Source organism: Salvelinus namaycush, chromosome 8 (assembly GCF_016432855.1).
Source record: "Salvelinus namaycush isolate Seneca chromosome 8, SaNama_1.0, whole genome shotgun sequence".
Classification (NCBI taxonomy): Eukaryota; Metazoa; Chordata; class Actinopteri; order Salmoniformes; family Salmonidae; genus Salvelinus; species Salvelinus namaycush.
In genome coordinates, this window is record NC_052314.1 from 22,476,661 (window position 1) to 22,493,300 (window position 16,640).

Sequence of the window (16,640 nt, forward strand, 5' to 3'; positions counted from 1 at the left end):
GTAGAGTTGAGTAAATCTTTGTTGTCTGGTAACTGTAACCTGAAACAGGGGGGCAAAATTGAGGTCATTTAGAAAAAAAGGTGAGCACAAGGGATGGAAACTATTTCAATAGGGACTATTGTGTGAGTAACATAATATTGCAACCCATAGAAATCCTGACTGAAAGATATTTTCAGTGCAGGGGTAGATTAACCAAAACGTAATATGCCCAAAGAAAGTCTATGAACTGAAATCTGTTGTCAAACATGCCTAGGGTACAGAAATTGACAGAAGGGAAAACTTACTTGAAATCTGTGTGGATGGGGTCAAGTTCTGCACTGTTTATGATGGACAACCTAGAAGCAAAATCATGCTGTTATGAATGACTAAATGAATCAGATCCCATTCAATGGGATTGACATAAGGAGAAATATATATTTCACAGAAACTGTTGCCATGTACAGTAAACTAAGTGTTGGGGAGCCATTGGGGTTGGCTGAGATTTCTTCAGCCTGCATGGTGTCCCTAGGGTCACAGTATACCAGACAGAACATACAGTAAGCACTAGCGGATGCGTCTCATTTAACAATGCCGAGATCTCCAATTGTAATCTAATTCCTCTCCTGTAGATGCTAATCTTTGCTCTCATTTACAATTATAGTTCACTATTTCCCTATGTACACTGAATAAAATTAAACACAACATGCAACAATTTTACTGAGTTAGTGTTCATATGAGGAAATCAGTCAATTGAAATACATTCATTAGGCCCAAATCTATGGATTCCACATGACTGGGAATACAGATATGCATCTGTTGGTCACAGATCACTTAAAAAAAGGTAGGTCCGTGGATTGGAAAATCTGTCAGTATCTGGTGACCACTATTTGCCTCATGCGGCGCGATAGATCTCCTTCGCATTGTGTTGATCAGGGTGTTGATTGTGGCCTGTAGAATGTTGTCCCACTCCTCTTCAATGGTTGTGCGTAGTTGCTGGATATTGGTGGGAACTAGAACATGCTGTCGTACACATCCAGAGCATCCCAAACATGCTCAATGGGTGACATGTCTGGTGAGTATGCGGGCAGTGGAAGAAGTGGGACATTTTCTGCCTCTAGGAATTGTGTACAGATCCTTGTGATATGGGGCCGTGCATTATCGTGCTGAAACATGAGGTGATGGCGACGGGTGAATGGCACGACAATGGGCCTCAGGATCTCGTCATGGTATCGTGGGGCACTGTTCACAACGTTGACATCAGCAAACCAGCGTGCCAGTGGTCATCGAAGGGGACATTTGCTCACAGAAGACGATACGACGCCAAACTGCAGTCAGGTCAAGACCTTGGTGAGGACGACAAGCATGCAGATGAGCTTCCCTGAGACTGTTTCTGACTGTTTGTGCAGAAATTCTTCAGTTGTGCAAACCCACTGTTTCATTAGCTGTCTGGATGGCTGGTCTCAGACGATCCCGCAGGTGAAGAAGCCAGATATGGAGGTCCTGGGCTAGCGTGGTTACATGTGGCTTGCGGTTGTGAGGCAGGTTGGACGTACTGCCAAATTCTCAAAAATGACATTGGAAGCGGCTTATGGTAGAGAAATTAACATTAAAATATATGGCAACAGCTATGGTAAACATTCCTACAGTCCGCCTGCCAATTGCACACTCCCTCAAAACATTAGACATCTGTGGCATTGTGTTGTGACAAAACTGCACATTTTAGTGGCCTTTTATTGTCCCCAGCACAAGGTGCACCTGTGTAATGATTATGCAGTTTAATCAGCTTATTGATATGCCACACCTATCAAGTGGATGGATTATCTTGGCAAAAGAGAAATACAAACAGGGATGTAAACACATTTGTGCACAAAATCAGAGAATTAAGCTTTTTAGTGCACACGGTTATTTTCTGGGATCTTTTATTTCAGCTAATTAAACATGGGACCAACACTTTACATGTTGCGTTTACATTATTGTTCAGTATAGCTTTATATTCAGCACTGTATTTTTCCTTATCAAAGCACATCACCTGAGAGGGAGTGGTGTTACCATATTTTTACATAGGCCTCACTCCAGAATAAATACCAGTAGAACAACTTGTGTAATTATTTCATAACAAGCCAGTAGCATAGCCAGAAATTCAGTAACAAAACATATCACATTTTGGTCATATCCGTGGCTTATTGGGGGTGTGGCTTTCAGTTAGTTATTTTTGGCCACCAATCCCATTCGAGTGAATGTCATTCCAGTGCAAGGCTAGCTATGAATTCTATCGGATGGTGTTTGCATGTTTAGGTAATAAGACAAATAATGTCCCATTTAAAATACAAAATAAAATGAGTTGGTGGGCCCGTGCCTACACAACTTTAACAACCTAGTTAGTTAGTAGCCTATAGTTAGTAAGCAGTTTGGGCACTTAGAAAATACGAAAGGAAAGTACTAGGAAAACAGTGGAAGAAATTCAGTAACTGCCTATACATATTTGGTGTATTGTTATTATAAAATAATTCATTTAGTTAGCCTAATTTTACCCTATCTTCTTTGAACTTCCTTTATTGTACATTTATCTGCAGATGTTGGACTAATCACTAGTGATGCCCTGTCATGTTAAAGAGCAACATGGTGGTACTGTGATTACAAATTTGCTTTCCATAGATTATACTTTAGAGAAACTATTCCTCGATTATATATTAGAGAACCTATTCCTAGGTTTGAACGTTTTCGAGTGTACTGATTTGATAGGTAGAAACAGTCATAAATGAGGTTCCTTTTCTTTTTTGTGTGCACGTTTTATTATAAATCTATTACATTTCCACTTCATGCGGTCTAAATCTTAATTCTAAAATAACACCTGGCAATAACGTTCTAATATATAACAAATACAAAAGTTCGTGTATCTTGTATCAGAATGGTTACACAACCATTCACTGTTTATCAAATCCATCTAGCTACAGATTATTTAAAACAGGGTGGCAAACTACATTTCTCACTACATAAACCAATCACTGTTGTGACCACAAATACAACTTGTTTAGGCTGCTGTATATTTTTTATAAAAGATCGCTGGGTTTCTGCGGAAGAAACGTGGGCTACTGCAACTAGCCTAGTTACGTGGATTTTGCTACTCACCCTTTGCAGTCATTTTTCTTCACGCTGCGTCTCCAACCAGTGATAAAACTCATTCCAATGGACTGAAATACTGCAAACGTGCAGAATATCCAGAAAAAGTGCAGGGCCCAATTATCCTTACATGGACATTGGGTTTTACCTGTGCGCAGGTGATGACCGTTAACGGCGAGAGTTTGAAAAAGTATGATATAAAAGTACAGTAGGCTACATGTGTATTTGTGAGAACTACACCTTCCTCCTTCCTGATTTATTTTAAAAAGTTGTGGATGTTGTCATTACTATCAATCAGATCGTGTGCAACGAATGTGGCCCAAGTGTTTCTGCTAGGATGTATTGCTCACCAAGTTCCAGGGGATATTTGGCTGGTGGGGACAATTGAACGCCCACTGATGATGCTCAGTATACTGATAGTCTACAAATGGTAATTGGCAGTCATTTGGCTTTTCATCATGATGGCATGCAGTATTTATTTTATCATTGTAGTAGTCCCATAGGGCGGCGAACAATTGATCCAGCGTCATCCGGGTTAGGGGAGGTTTTGGCCGGGCAGGCCATCATTGTAAAATAAGAATTTGTTCTTTAACTGACTTGCCTAGTTAAATAAAGGTGGTGGGGGGGATCTGTATGTAAATCACTCAATTAAATATGTTACATTTCTTACGGTATGTATTACTTTGTGGATGTCTATCATCCATTTCGTATGTTACAAATTCGAAAAATGTACACTACGTTACAATTCGGAAAATGGATATGTTAACATTTTGCAAAACGTATAACATATTCCAATTTGTTGTGGCTAATGTTAGCTTGGTGGCTAATGCCAACATTAGCTGCGCTATGGGTTAGGGTTAAGTTCAGGAGTTAGGTTTAGCTAAAATGGTTAAAGTTCGGGGAAAGAGTTGGCTAACATGCTAAGTAGTTGCAAAGTAGCAAGTCGTTGAAAAGTTGCTCAAATGCTAGTTGTCCGTGATGAGCTTCAAACACTCAACATGTAGGTTGTTAAATATTTGCTTTATACGCCCACCCATCAACCCCGACCAACCACCCACCTTTCGTTTTTGCATAGAGTAACCATACCAAACATAACATACATATGTTTAGAGTGTCACAGATTTAGGTTGACCATCTAGTCTCTGAGACCAAGCTAGATTGACACCCATCCCCACACAAAACAAAGTCCAGTGTTGTTCGAGGTTTATATTTATTATTCTGTTTTCAATTAAATGTTTCACTTAGTATATTCTGACCATTACTGAGATGTTAAAAAAATGATAACTCAAATAGGCCTACAATAAGCCCGTTTTTAAAAGCCTATAGGTAGATGGCTTAGAACAACAAGTGGTTTTTTATTTGAAAATACAGAAGTCTATACAAATGACATGATGCTCAATAGTATACTTTAAATACCAGCTGATATAAAAAGGAACACAGCTGTCTCTGGAAAACTGACAACTCCATTGTATTTACAAACAGAAACATTTGTTGAATGAACAACACTAGGAAGTCCTAACTGACCACGGTGCTCATTTACAGAATGGTCTCTACTGATGAACCTAAAAACCTGGATGAAAAGCAGGAAAAGGGTACATGAGTTAATAGCCCAAATTACTTGAGAGCCACGCCATTCCCTTGTCAACGGTGTACTTTCACATTATACCCCTCTTGATTAGTGACAATTATTCTCATTTAATCTGGAAACAAAAAAAACAATGGTATACTTTAAGATGCCTTACAGTTACATTTACCACCCCCCCACTCCAATTCTGTCTCTCCTCACCAACACAAAAAGGCTTAAGTAAAACCCTCAAGTGACTGAAGTTCACAGACAGAAGAACAGCCTTTGTACAAAAAGGCAAAGGATACTTTTATCAGGCAGTTTTTAAAATGAGGTCAAATCACTGTGGTATCACCTCAGTGAAACATAAAACTTAAAAAAAAACAAGATGGTTCAGAATACTAACATGTGCAGCACCCATTTTCTTTATAACTGAACCCCCTGCTGATGGCTGTATTCAACTGAAGCTAGGTATTATAAATGTTGAGCGTATATACAGTGGAGAATTTGCCATATTGGGTCAGGAGTTTTTCCTGAGCAGGAAAATTGGGGCCTAGTTATAAACTATAACCTATTGGTTATAACAAGGGTACATAACTCCCTGACGCAGAAGACATGGCTAAACTATTGTATCCCAAAATAGATGAGACAGGGTGTCACATGTTGTGGATTTTGGTGACAGAATCAGACAATTTACAGAAGACAGCTATTCTAGTAGGGAGAATTTGCATTTGTATTTATTAGGGATGCCCATTAGCTGTTGCCAAGGCAGCAGCTACTCTTCTTGTGTGTATTACACTCAGCCTGTATCCGGTTTCTAGTTAACAATTATAATATATTTTTCCACTTAAAATACATTTAAAAACATCTTCCTGTACAACCAACCTACTTTCCAAAATCTTGACATCTCATTTGTTCAAATGTCACTTCATGAACCACAATAATTGTTTGTTGTCAATAGTTTTGACTGACTATTGGTGGGTAGATTACATTTCACGCTAAGAAAAAGCGTCCTACATGCAGAGGTCTGGACATAACTGAACATAAAAGTTGTTTTACTGTTTTACTTATTTTTAGCAAATGTACAACCCTTAGTACAGCTATAAACCTTTAAGAATTAATAGAGTATTAGGAGGATGACACTGAGGATAACGGAGTGAGTGACCTGGGAGTTATACTGTTTTTACAAGATCATTATTACTTTCCAAACAGATAATGAGCATGTGAGTCTTGTTCACTGCCCTGGTGTTTGGCATATAAAGATACATTTAAGGGCACGTTGATGAGAGGAAGAGTTGAGAGAAAGGTGAACAACTTATAGTAAGTAGGGTGATCAGAAATATATGCACAAATTCAATCAAGTTAAGTCAAAGTAGTCATGACAACCACCAGTGTGTATCTGAAGCGGGATCTCCTCTTTTCCCTTCCAACCCTCTACACCGTTTGACTACTCTATACATAAAATGGCTACTCTCGTAAGGACATACGTCAGGTCATCTCTAAGATGTGTTTTTACACAAGCACTAGCAAAACCTCAGCTCAGCCATGAAATCCAATTCACTGTATTTTTTACATGTCTGGTATATAGCCAAATGAATCAAATATGGATTACAATTTGACATTGGTTTACACCCAGATTAATTAGAGGAACATGACTCTTATCTTGTTAGAGTTAATCATATTATAAAGTTCATAATTTCAAAAAGAAAAAACAAGTGGGAAGACAGGAAAAAAGGCATGTGTTAGCCACTCTTGCATTCAATCTCAGGGAGAAATGGTTACCATAAGTGCTCAATACTATCTGGTGGTCTGGGTATGAGCAGGCTTCTAGACAAGAGCATTGCAAACAGGGGCATAACTTTTGCAGTTAGTTATTAACAATTAGGTCTGTATACATATACTTCAATCTCCATGTCTATTTACTGTACCAGGAGAGATATTGAAGTCTAACAGAGAACATCACAGTTCTATACCCACCACCTGGCCAAACACCATTGAAGACACATTGGAAACGCCATAGATGAGTGAAACAAAATGAGAGGGTAGGAGAAAATTAAAGGGGGTAATGGGTGGGAGGAAGAGCCAATACTCAACATCTCTTCATTGGGTCCGAGTAGGCCATTTAGTTCTCCCACCCCTCCCTCCTTCCTTCCTTTGGTTAGTGCTGGGTCACACAGGGCGACCGGGAGTCTTTCAGGAAAACTCTGACTTGCTCAGGGCAATGGCCAGCTCCAGATCCTCTTGCTCCTGTTGTGCCTGTCTGGCCAAGTGCTCCTTCTCCTCACGCTCACTCTCCCTCTTCGCCCACTCAATCATGTCCTCCTCAGTATGGTACTGCTGCTTCACACCACATAGAAACACACACACACACACGTCAGAACACCTTAGAGGCAGCATATTCTACGCCCCCTCCCCGATGGTGCCACTGCACTCAACCTCCCCCATCTTGACACCCATTTAAAAAAGGGACACAGCAAGTTGTGAACTGTCCTGTATTAAGCTATTTCACTGCAGCAGCTGAAGCAGTATACTGATCCCCTTGACATCTTATTGTTTATGGTAAGCTGCACCATTCTCAGCATTTCAATAGAGCTTTTTGTATGTTCCAAAAGCAAACAGTTGCAATTTCCTCTTATAATGTTTAACATGAAAATACATGTATTATCTCCAGATCAGTGATAGGGTGGCAGTTGAGTGGCTGAAATCCCTGTATGGCTGTAAAGCATGTCTGCATGTGACAGGAGTACAGCTTTCACAGGTCAATTTCACACATCAACAGACACATGCACATTTTAGACAGTGGGATGATAAAATATGGTATATTTAAGCAATAAGGATGGGGGGGGGGGGGGGGGTATATGGCCAATATACAACGGCTAAAGGCTGTTCTTACCCTCGACGCAAAGTGCCTGGATACAGCCCTTAGCAGTGGTATACTGGCCACATACCACAAACCTCGAGCTGCCATTATAAACTGGTTACCAATCTAATTAGAGAAGTAAAAATAAATGTTAAGTCATAGCTGTGGTATATGGTCAGATATACCACAGGTGTCAGCCAATCAGCATTCAGGGCTCAAACCACCCAGTTTATAATAGTGTTTAGTTCACACACACGAAAAGCATGCCTGGTTCTGCAGTGTTCCATCTATACCGATGTGAACACAAATTAATACAGTATAGTGCTGCAATATACTGACGATTGGCTCGGAGATTGCCAATCTGTATTTCTTAGCACTAAAGTTAATGTCAATGAAACCAAAAAGAGAGATGTGGTACGAGAGATATGTGGTTGGTACTGAGAGAGAACGAGAGAGAAAGCAGGTACTGATTCACATTGTTCATTATGAGGTGTGGCACTTCCAACAGTTTGTGACCCATTAAGTCACTCACGAGGTACAGTCTGACAGCACAGCAGGAGTGAATATCAATGGATTTACAACCTGGACCAAATATACTGTAGATGGCGTAAACGTCTCAGAAAAATTATACCAACTTATGAACAACATACTTGTGTGAATAGATCTGTGAATTGGATGGTAAAGTCCCTGTAGGATGTTCCAGCTTTGTCTAAATTCAGTTATTCACATGGGATATAAATGGTTGGTGATGGATGTAACATGATTGAGGGAAAATGGCAAAGTAACTTACTTCAAAGTATATCAAAATACTGTAAATCTAACCAACATCCAGAAATGCTTATACGAGACCAGTAAAACTAGGTTTTTGAATTCGGACCAAATCGATAGTTTATTTTTTACAGCTCAAGCCTTAATTCAATCTGGGATTTGATTACGCCAGAATTTATGCATCATAATAGAATGTAAAAAAAAGTGCAAACAGTAGCAATCTGTGCTAAATCAACCTGGTGGATATGGATACACATGGAGCCCAGAGATGGAGATAGTACCCTTCATAAGATGCTTTATTGAGCTCATTTGACTGAGGAAGAGATTAGAGTAAAGACCCAGCGAGAGCAGAAATCTTTCTTCCACAGTGCAGATTGGTGGCGGGAGTGGTGATAACAGGATGAATGGTGGGAAGCAGAAGGAGGAGTGATTCCAGTCAGAGTGAGAGGGTGATGGTGGAGGCAGTGAGGGGGCTGTAGAGGGTCACCGGGAGCCCGCAAATCAGACACAAGGACAGTGCGTGCAGAGCAGGGTGCAGGTCATGCAGAGTGGAGGCAGTCAGAGGGAGCAGGAGGAATAGGAGCTCAGTCAAGCCATTAATCGTTTGTGGGTGTGCTAAATAAATTCAATCACAAGAGCCAAAGCAAGCAGCCTAGCCTTTCCATCCACAAGCAACCAGGGGCTCCTGAGGGCTATGCGTCATGAAGAGGAAGATTTGGTGTGTGCCTGAAGTCCCATTAGTGGTGACTAAGTTCACTCAGTGAAAATGTTACCCATTTTAAATATATTATAATATGTTTATTAATATATATACCTATGGCTACACTATTAAAGGAGTAAAGTTATTTGAGGGAACATCAATTACAAGTCTGAACTTCAATTCAACTTAGAAATAAACAAAAATGTATTTAAAGATAAGCAATAAGGTCCAAGGAGGTGTGGTATATTGGCCATATATGACAAAACCCTGAGGTGCCTTATTGCTATTATAAACTGGTTACCAATGTAATTAGAACACTACAATTAAATGTTTTGTCATACCCAAGGCATACGGTCTGATACACCACAGGTGTCAGCCAATCAGCATTCAGGGCTAGATCCACCCAATTTTTTATAACTATATTTATAAACTGGGTGGTTCTAGCCCTGAATGCTGATTGGCTGACAGCCATGGTATATCAGACTGTATACCACAGGTAAGACAAAAAATGTATTTTTACTGCTCTAAGTACGTTGGTAACCAGTTTATAATAGCAATAAGGCACCTTAGGGGTTTGTAGTATATGGCCAATATACAACAGCTAAGGGTTGTGTCCAGGCACTCTGATGTGTTGTGCATAAGAACAGCCCTTAGCCGTGGTATATTGGTCATATACCACACCCCCTCGTGCCTTAATGCTTTAATAAACTTCACATAAAGAAACATAACATTGACAATAAAGTAATATGGGATACATAAGGAAGAAGGAATATACAAAACATTATATATCTCTTTAGAAAAACAAATGAATGCTTTTAAAATACAACTATATTTCCTTAAGGACTTATAAATGCTCCTCAGGTAGGTTGGTAGTTTGAGAATTTAGCTATGGACGGAGGGGAGGCTGAGACTGCTATTTGGTGGATGGCTTGTGAGCGAGGAAACAGGGGAGGGCGACCTAGTCGGTGTCATGAGGAGAGGGGGCTGGGGAGGTTCTCACTTTGTCAAAGCTGGCAAATCGGTCTGGGTCCCTTGCGGGCTGGCGGGGTGAGGATGGGGCGAAGGGGTCTTGGGCAGCATCCTTGGCAGGTTGGGAGAAAGGGGGGTCTCCAGAGCCCTGGGGCAGAAATGGCCCCCTTCTGTGGAATGAGTCCGACGTCTCGGACCTGGAGATGTCGGCTCTCTTACCTGCATTCAAAAACACACCAGAGTTTCCGTTAGGAAAATGTGGCGGGGAAGATTTGAATTTACCGGATCCATATGCATAACTCATTGGGGTGTCTAACCATGGTGCTCAGAATGACAGAAATCACATTTTGATTATGGGAATGCATCTTAACAGAACATACATCTCATGTAATGATACAGCCAATAAAACAATTTAATCATTTTCCAAAATGCAATTCGCAGGAAAACACCATTCTAAAACAGAGCACCTGATAGATAATCCATATGTGACAGATGAAAATCTAAACTTAAGAGGGGGAATTTAAAAGTTACAACTAGGATAAGTTGTTAATGACTAGGATTGTGACTGACTTCAGGACAACAAAAGAAAGTTGCTATGAAATGGAGAGAAATGGCAAAGCGGTGGGTCCAAAAGGGAAATAAATGTCAAAAACATAATTACACCTGTATATACAGGAAGAAATAAAATCATATATATTTTTTCTTATTTTTTGGCCAAAACCCACATAAACCCTGACACACCACCACCCAAGAGCACTCCGGTCAGTAGGGAATGAGAGGCCCAGGGAAGAAGTCCTAGCAAAAGTGCAACAATGACTACAAAATCCCACTAGGTACCAAATCTCCATATTTTCAATACCAATGCCATTCTGTTACTTGCAATTGGCAGCAGAAAAGCATTGACAAACAGTCTAGAAACAGCATGAAAGAAAATTTGCTTTCCAGAAGGACTGACCTGGTGGTGGTGGGGGAGGTCTGGTGGGCGTTCCTGTCTTGGGGGGCAAGGCTGGGGGAACATCAAGGCTGCTAGGCTGGCTGTCCTCCTTGAACAGGTTCTTGTTGTTGGAGGAGTTGGATGAGGCGAAGGGGTCGGCACCGTTTGACTTGGAAACAACCAGAGATCCAGAAGAGCATGACTGACAGCTCTCCCTCGTGTTCATGTTTACATCAACACTACCTCATCACATTCCCCCCCATTATTCATGCAGTTAGCGGGATCACAAAAATGTTCCTAAGGATCACTAATAGCTAGTGATCCTTAGTTCTCCTCACATCACAGCCATGATGGTACACACCAAGGACAACTAGAGAACCCAATCATGACTTTACCTTGGCCAAGGTGCTGAAGTCTGCAAATCCTACTCCAAATGATTCGATGCCAAACACAGCAGCAAATGGATCTGAAGCACACACATGGTGTAAATATTGTTCAACAACACACAGTTTAGCCAGACAGGGTACTACCATTTGCACTACCACCCACTCCCAAGAGGGAGGCTCCATCCCAGTCTTACCTGGGTCAGAGCCAGTATTTCCAGTAGTGCCTCCAGGTGCAAAAGGGTCATTGGTTGCTGCAATGAGATCCTTTTGGGAAACACATACAATGTCAGTTATAAACTAAAACCCTACAGACAGCGCACACCTAGCTAGAATAATTAAGGACAGAAGTGCACAGTCATTCTTCATTACCATGCACAGACTGAATCTGGGAGCATAATTAACACAATGTGCTGGTGCAGGAGGAGGGATTTTTTGGTGGGGTAAATTGGGTAGCTGCCTGAGTGAGTATCCCTGAGGCATATGGACAGTTCAGCACTGTGGCACCACTCACAGTGGGGAGCTCAGAGCCTGGCTGGGAGCAGCTGAAGGGATCCGGGCCTGCAGTACACTGGGAGCCAAACAGGTCTGCCTCTGCCAGGGAGTCCATTTTGGATCCAAACGGATCCGCATCCACGTTGTTGACCTTGGCGCTGAAGGGGTCCCTGGCTGCCTTGTTGTTGGCTTTGGAGCTGAAGGGGTCCAGTCCTGCAGCGTCGTTAAGCGGAGCTGGAAACAGGTCAGGCTCCACTAGGCTGGCACTGCCACTGAAGGGGTCAGCAGAAGGGAAGGGGGCGGACGAAGACTGCTTGAAGAAGGAGTCAGCAGAAAAGGGATCTGTACCCTTGAATGGGTCCCCTCCAAATGGATCTGTTGAAGAACAGCTACGTTACAGGTTTTCACATTCAAAATATAGGCTAATATAAAAATATCTGATTTGGTGGCTCACATGTATAGCTGCATTGTTTGAGCTCATACTGAGTTAACACTCACCGGAAACATCTGCCTTTCCAAACAGTTCATCTTTAAATGGATCCTCTGCACAGACAGACGGAAAGACAGACAACAGAATCAGTTGGGACTCATTTTTATTACATACGGAAAGTATTCAGACCCCTTGACTTATTCGACAAGTTACAGCCTTATGTCTAAAATGGATTAAACAGTTTCCCCCCCTCATTAATCAACACACAATACGCCAAAGACAAAGCAATAAAGGCTTGACATGGATGGATGGATGGATAGAGATATCTCTATCTACAGTTGAAGTTGGAAGTTTACATACACCTTAGCCAAATACATTTAAACTCAGTTTCACAATTCCTGACATTTAATCCTAGTAAAAAGTCCCTGTCTTAGGTCAGTTAGGATCACCACTTTATTTAAAAAATGTGAAATGTCAGATTAATAGTAGAGAATTATTTATTTCAGCTTTTATTTCTTTCATCGCATTCCCAGTTGGTCAGAAGTTTACATACACACAATTAGTATTTGGTAGCATTGCCTTTTAATTGTTTAATTTGGGTCAAACGATTCAGGTAGCTTTCCACAAGCATCCCACAACAAATTGGTGAATTTTGGGCCATTCCTCCTGACAGAGCTGGTGTAACTGAGTCAGGTATAGTAGGCCTCCTTGCTCACACACGCTTTTTCAGTTCTGCCCACACATTTTCTATGGGATTGAGGTCAGGGCTTTGTGATGGCCACTCCAATACCTTGACTTTGTTGTCCTTAGGACTCGTTTTACTGTGGATATAGATACTTTTGTACCCATTTCCTCCAGCATCTTCACAAGGTCCTTTGCTGTTGTTCTGGGATTGATTTGCATTTTTCGCACCAAAGTACGTTCATCTCTAGGAGACAGAATGCGTCTCCTTCCTGAGCGGTATGACGGCTGCATGGTCCCATGGTGTTTATACTTGCGTACTATTGTTTGTACAGATGAACGTGGTACCTTCAGGCGTTTAGAAATTGCTCCCAAGGATGAACCAGACTTGTGGAGGTCTACAATTTTTTTTCTTAGGTCTTGGCTGATTTCTTTTGATTTTCCCATGATGTCAAGCAAAGAGGCACTGAGTTTGAAGGTAGGCCTTGAAATACATCCACAGGTACACCTCCAATTGAATCAAATTATGTCAATTAGCCTATCAGAAATTTCTATTGCCATGACATCATTTTCTGGAATTCTGGAATTTTGTTTTCCAAGCTGTTAAAAGGCACAGTCAACTTAGTGTATGTAAACTTCTGAGCCACTGGAATTGATACAGTGAATTATAAGTGAAATAATCTGTCTGTAAACAATTGTTGGAAAAATGACTTGTGTCATGCACAAGGTAGATGTCCTAACCGACTTGCCAAAACTATAGTTTGTTAACAAGAAATTTGTGGAGTGGTTGAAAAACAAGTTAATGACTCCAACCTAAGTGAATGTAAACTTCTGACTTCAACTGTATATATACACTGCTCAAAAAAATAAAGGGAACACTTAAACAACACAATTTAACTCCAAGTCAATCACACTTCTGTGAAATCAAACTGTCCACTTAGGAAGCAACACTGATTGACAATAAATTTCACATGCTGTTGTGCAAATGGAATAGACAAAAGGTGGAAATTATAGGCAATTAGCAAGACACCCCCAATAAAGGAGTGGTTCTGCAGGTGGTGACCACAGACCACTTCTCAGTTCCTATGCTTCCTGGCTGATGTTTTGGTCACTTTTGAATGCTGGCGGTGCTCTCACTCTAGTGGTAGCATGAGACGGAGTCTACAACCCACACAAGTGGCTCAGGTAGTGCAGCTCATCCAGGATGGCACATCAATGCGAGCTGTGGCAAGAAGGTTTGCTGTGTCTGTCAGCGTAGTGTCCAGAGCATGGAGGCGCTACCAGGAGACAGGCCAGTACATCAGGAGACGTGGAGGAGGCCAACAACCCAGCAGCAGGACCGCTACCTCCGCCTTTGTGCAAGGAGGAGCAGGTGGAGCACTGCCAGAGCCCTGCAAAATGACCTCCAGCAGGCCACAAATGTGCATGTGTCTGCTCAAACGGTCAGAAACAGACTCCATGAGGGTGGTATGAGGGCCCGGCGTCCACAGGTGGGGGTTGTGCTTACAGCCCAACACCGTGCAGGACGTTTGGCATTTGCCAGAGAACACCAAGATTGGCAAATTCGCCACTGGCGCCCTGTGCTCTTCACAGATGAAAGCAGGTTCACACTGAGCACATGAGCACATGTGACAGACGTGACAGAGTCTGGAGACGCCGTGGAGAATGTTCTGCTGCCTGCAACATCCTCCAGCATGACCGGTTTGGCGGTGGGTCAGTCATGGTGTGGGGTGGCATTTCTTTGGGGGGCCGCACAGCCCTCAATGTGCTCGCCAGAGGTAGCCTGACTGCCATTAGGTACCGAGATGAGATCCTCAGACCTCTTGTGAGACCATATGCTGGTGCGGTTGGCCCTGGGTTCCTCCTAATGCAAGACAATGCTAGACCTCATGTGGCTGGAGTGTGTCAGCAGTTCCTGCAAGAGGAAGGCATTGATGCTATGGACTGGCCCGCCCGTTCCCCAGACCTGAATCCAATTGAGCACACCTGGGACATCATGTCTCGCTCCATCCACCAACGCCACACCACAGACTGTCCAGGAGTTGGCGGATGCTTTAGTCCAGGTCTGGGAGGAGATCCCTCAGCAGACCAACCCGCCACCTCATCAGGAGCATGCCCAGGTGTTGTAGGGAGGTCATACAGGAACGTGGAGGCCACACACACTACTGAGCCTCATTTTGACTTGTTTTAAGGACATTACATCAAAGTTGGATCAGCCTGTAGTGTGGTTTTCCACTTTAATTTTGAGTGTGACTCCAAATCCAGACCTACATGGGTTGATAAATTTCATTTCCATTGATAATTTTTGTGTGATTTTGTTGTCCGCACATTCAACTATGTAAAGAAAAAAGTATTTAATAAGAATATTTCATTCATTCAGATCTAGGATGTGTTATTTTAGTGTTCCCTTTATTTTTTTGAGCAGTGTATATATACACACACACACACACCAGTCAAAAGTTTGGACACCTACTCATTCAAGGGTTTTTCTTTATTTTTACTTTGTAGAATAATAATAGTGAAGACATCAAAACTACAGAATAACACCTATAGAATCATGTAACAAAAAAAAAGTGTAACAAAATCTAAATATATTTTATATTTGAGATTCTTCAAAGTAGCCACCCTTTGCCTTGATGAATTATTTTTTCAACGGAAATATCACATTTATAGCTCGGCACACCTGTTTTTGGGGAGTTTCTCCCATTCTTCTCTGCAGACCATCTCAAGCTCTGTCAGGTTGGATGTCATTCCAAACTTCTTCCATTTAAGAATGATGTTCTTGGAACCTTCAATGCTGCAGACATTTTGTGGTATCCTTCCCCAGATCTGTGCCTCAACACAATCCTGTCATGGGGCTCTACGGAGAATTCCTTCGACCGCATGGCTTGGTTTTTGCTCTGACATGCACTGTCAACTGTGGGACCTTATATAGACAGGTGTGTGCCTTCCAAATCATGTCCAATCAATTGAATTTACCACAGGTGGACTACAATCAAGTTGTAGAAACATCACGGATGATCAATGGAAACAGGATGCACCAGAGCTCAATTTCGTATCTCATAGCAAAGGGTCTGAATGCTTATGTCAATAAGGTATTTGTGGTTATTATTTTTAATAAATAGGCAAACATTTCTAACAACCTGTCTTCGCTTTTTCATTATGGAGTATTGTGTGTAGATTGATGAGGGAAACATTTTATTTAAACAATTTTAGAATAAGGCTGTAACGTAACAAAATGTGGAAATTGTCAAGGGGTCTGGATACTTTCCAAATGCACTGAACATTCATACATACAGCAGGTTTAACAAGTTTGAAATCGCTCCTGTTAGTACAATAAACTGAGAGGTGGAGGGGTAACTCACGGTCAGTGAAGGGGTCTGACTGGAAGAAGTCCAGATCAGGGAGTGGATGGGAAGTGGTCTGTGGAGGCAGCACAGGCAGGGTAGCATGGGGAGGCTCAGTTGACTCTGGTCTCGGTTCTGGCTCTGGAGAGTCCACCTGCTAAGGAAATACAGCACAGTCCAGTGGTCAAACATGAGTCCAGCAGACCTGGGTTCAAATAATATTTAGAGTATTTCAAATTACATTTGGAATTAAGTATTTGGGGAGATATACAGTACCAGTCAAAAGTTTGGATACACCTACTCATTCAGGTTTTTTACATTTTATTTGTACTATTTTCTACATTGTAGAATAATAGCGAAGACATCAAAACTATAAAATAACACATATGGAATCATGTAGTAACCAAAAA

General features: G+C 41.6%; 1 protein-coding gene across 8 annotated transcripts in view; it reads right to left on the minus strand.

The window, feature by feature from the left end:
- Nucleotides 1-4,290: 4,290 nt before the first annotated feature.
- Nucleotides 4,291-16,640, minus strand: part of LOC120052515 (epidermal growth factor receptor substrate 15-like) — a 37,379-nt gene continuing 25,029 nt past the window's right edge. For 6 of the 8 annotated variants that reach the window (XM_038999474.1, XM_038999472.1, XM_038999469.1 and 3 more), the window contains 8 exons: nucleotides 16,249-16,387; nucleotides 12,271-12,315; nucleotides 11,792-12,147; nucleotides 11,475-11,544; nucleotides 11,290-11,360; nucleotides 10,916-11,063; nucleotides 9,992-10,179; nucleotides 4,291-7,003 (listed from right to left, as the gene is read on the minus strand). In XM_038999474.1, the coding sequence (XP_038855402.1) occupies nucleotides 6,857-7,003; nucleotides 9,992-10,179; nucleotides 10,916-11,063; nucleotides 11,290-11,360; nucleotides 11,475-11,544; nucleotides 11,792-12,147; nucleotides 12,271-12,315; nucleotides 16,249-16,387 (1,164 nt within the window). In that variant the 3' untranslated portion in view covers nucleotides 4,291-6,856. The remainder of the gene's footprint in view (nucleotides 7,004-9,991; nucleotides 10,180-10,915; nucleotides 11,064-11,289; nucleotides 11,361-11,474; nucleotides 11,545-11,791; nucleotides 12,148-12,270; nucleotides 12,316-16,248; nucleotides 16,388-16,640) is intronic. The other 2 variants (XM_038999471.1, XM_038999470.1) reach the window with 2 other exon arrangements.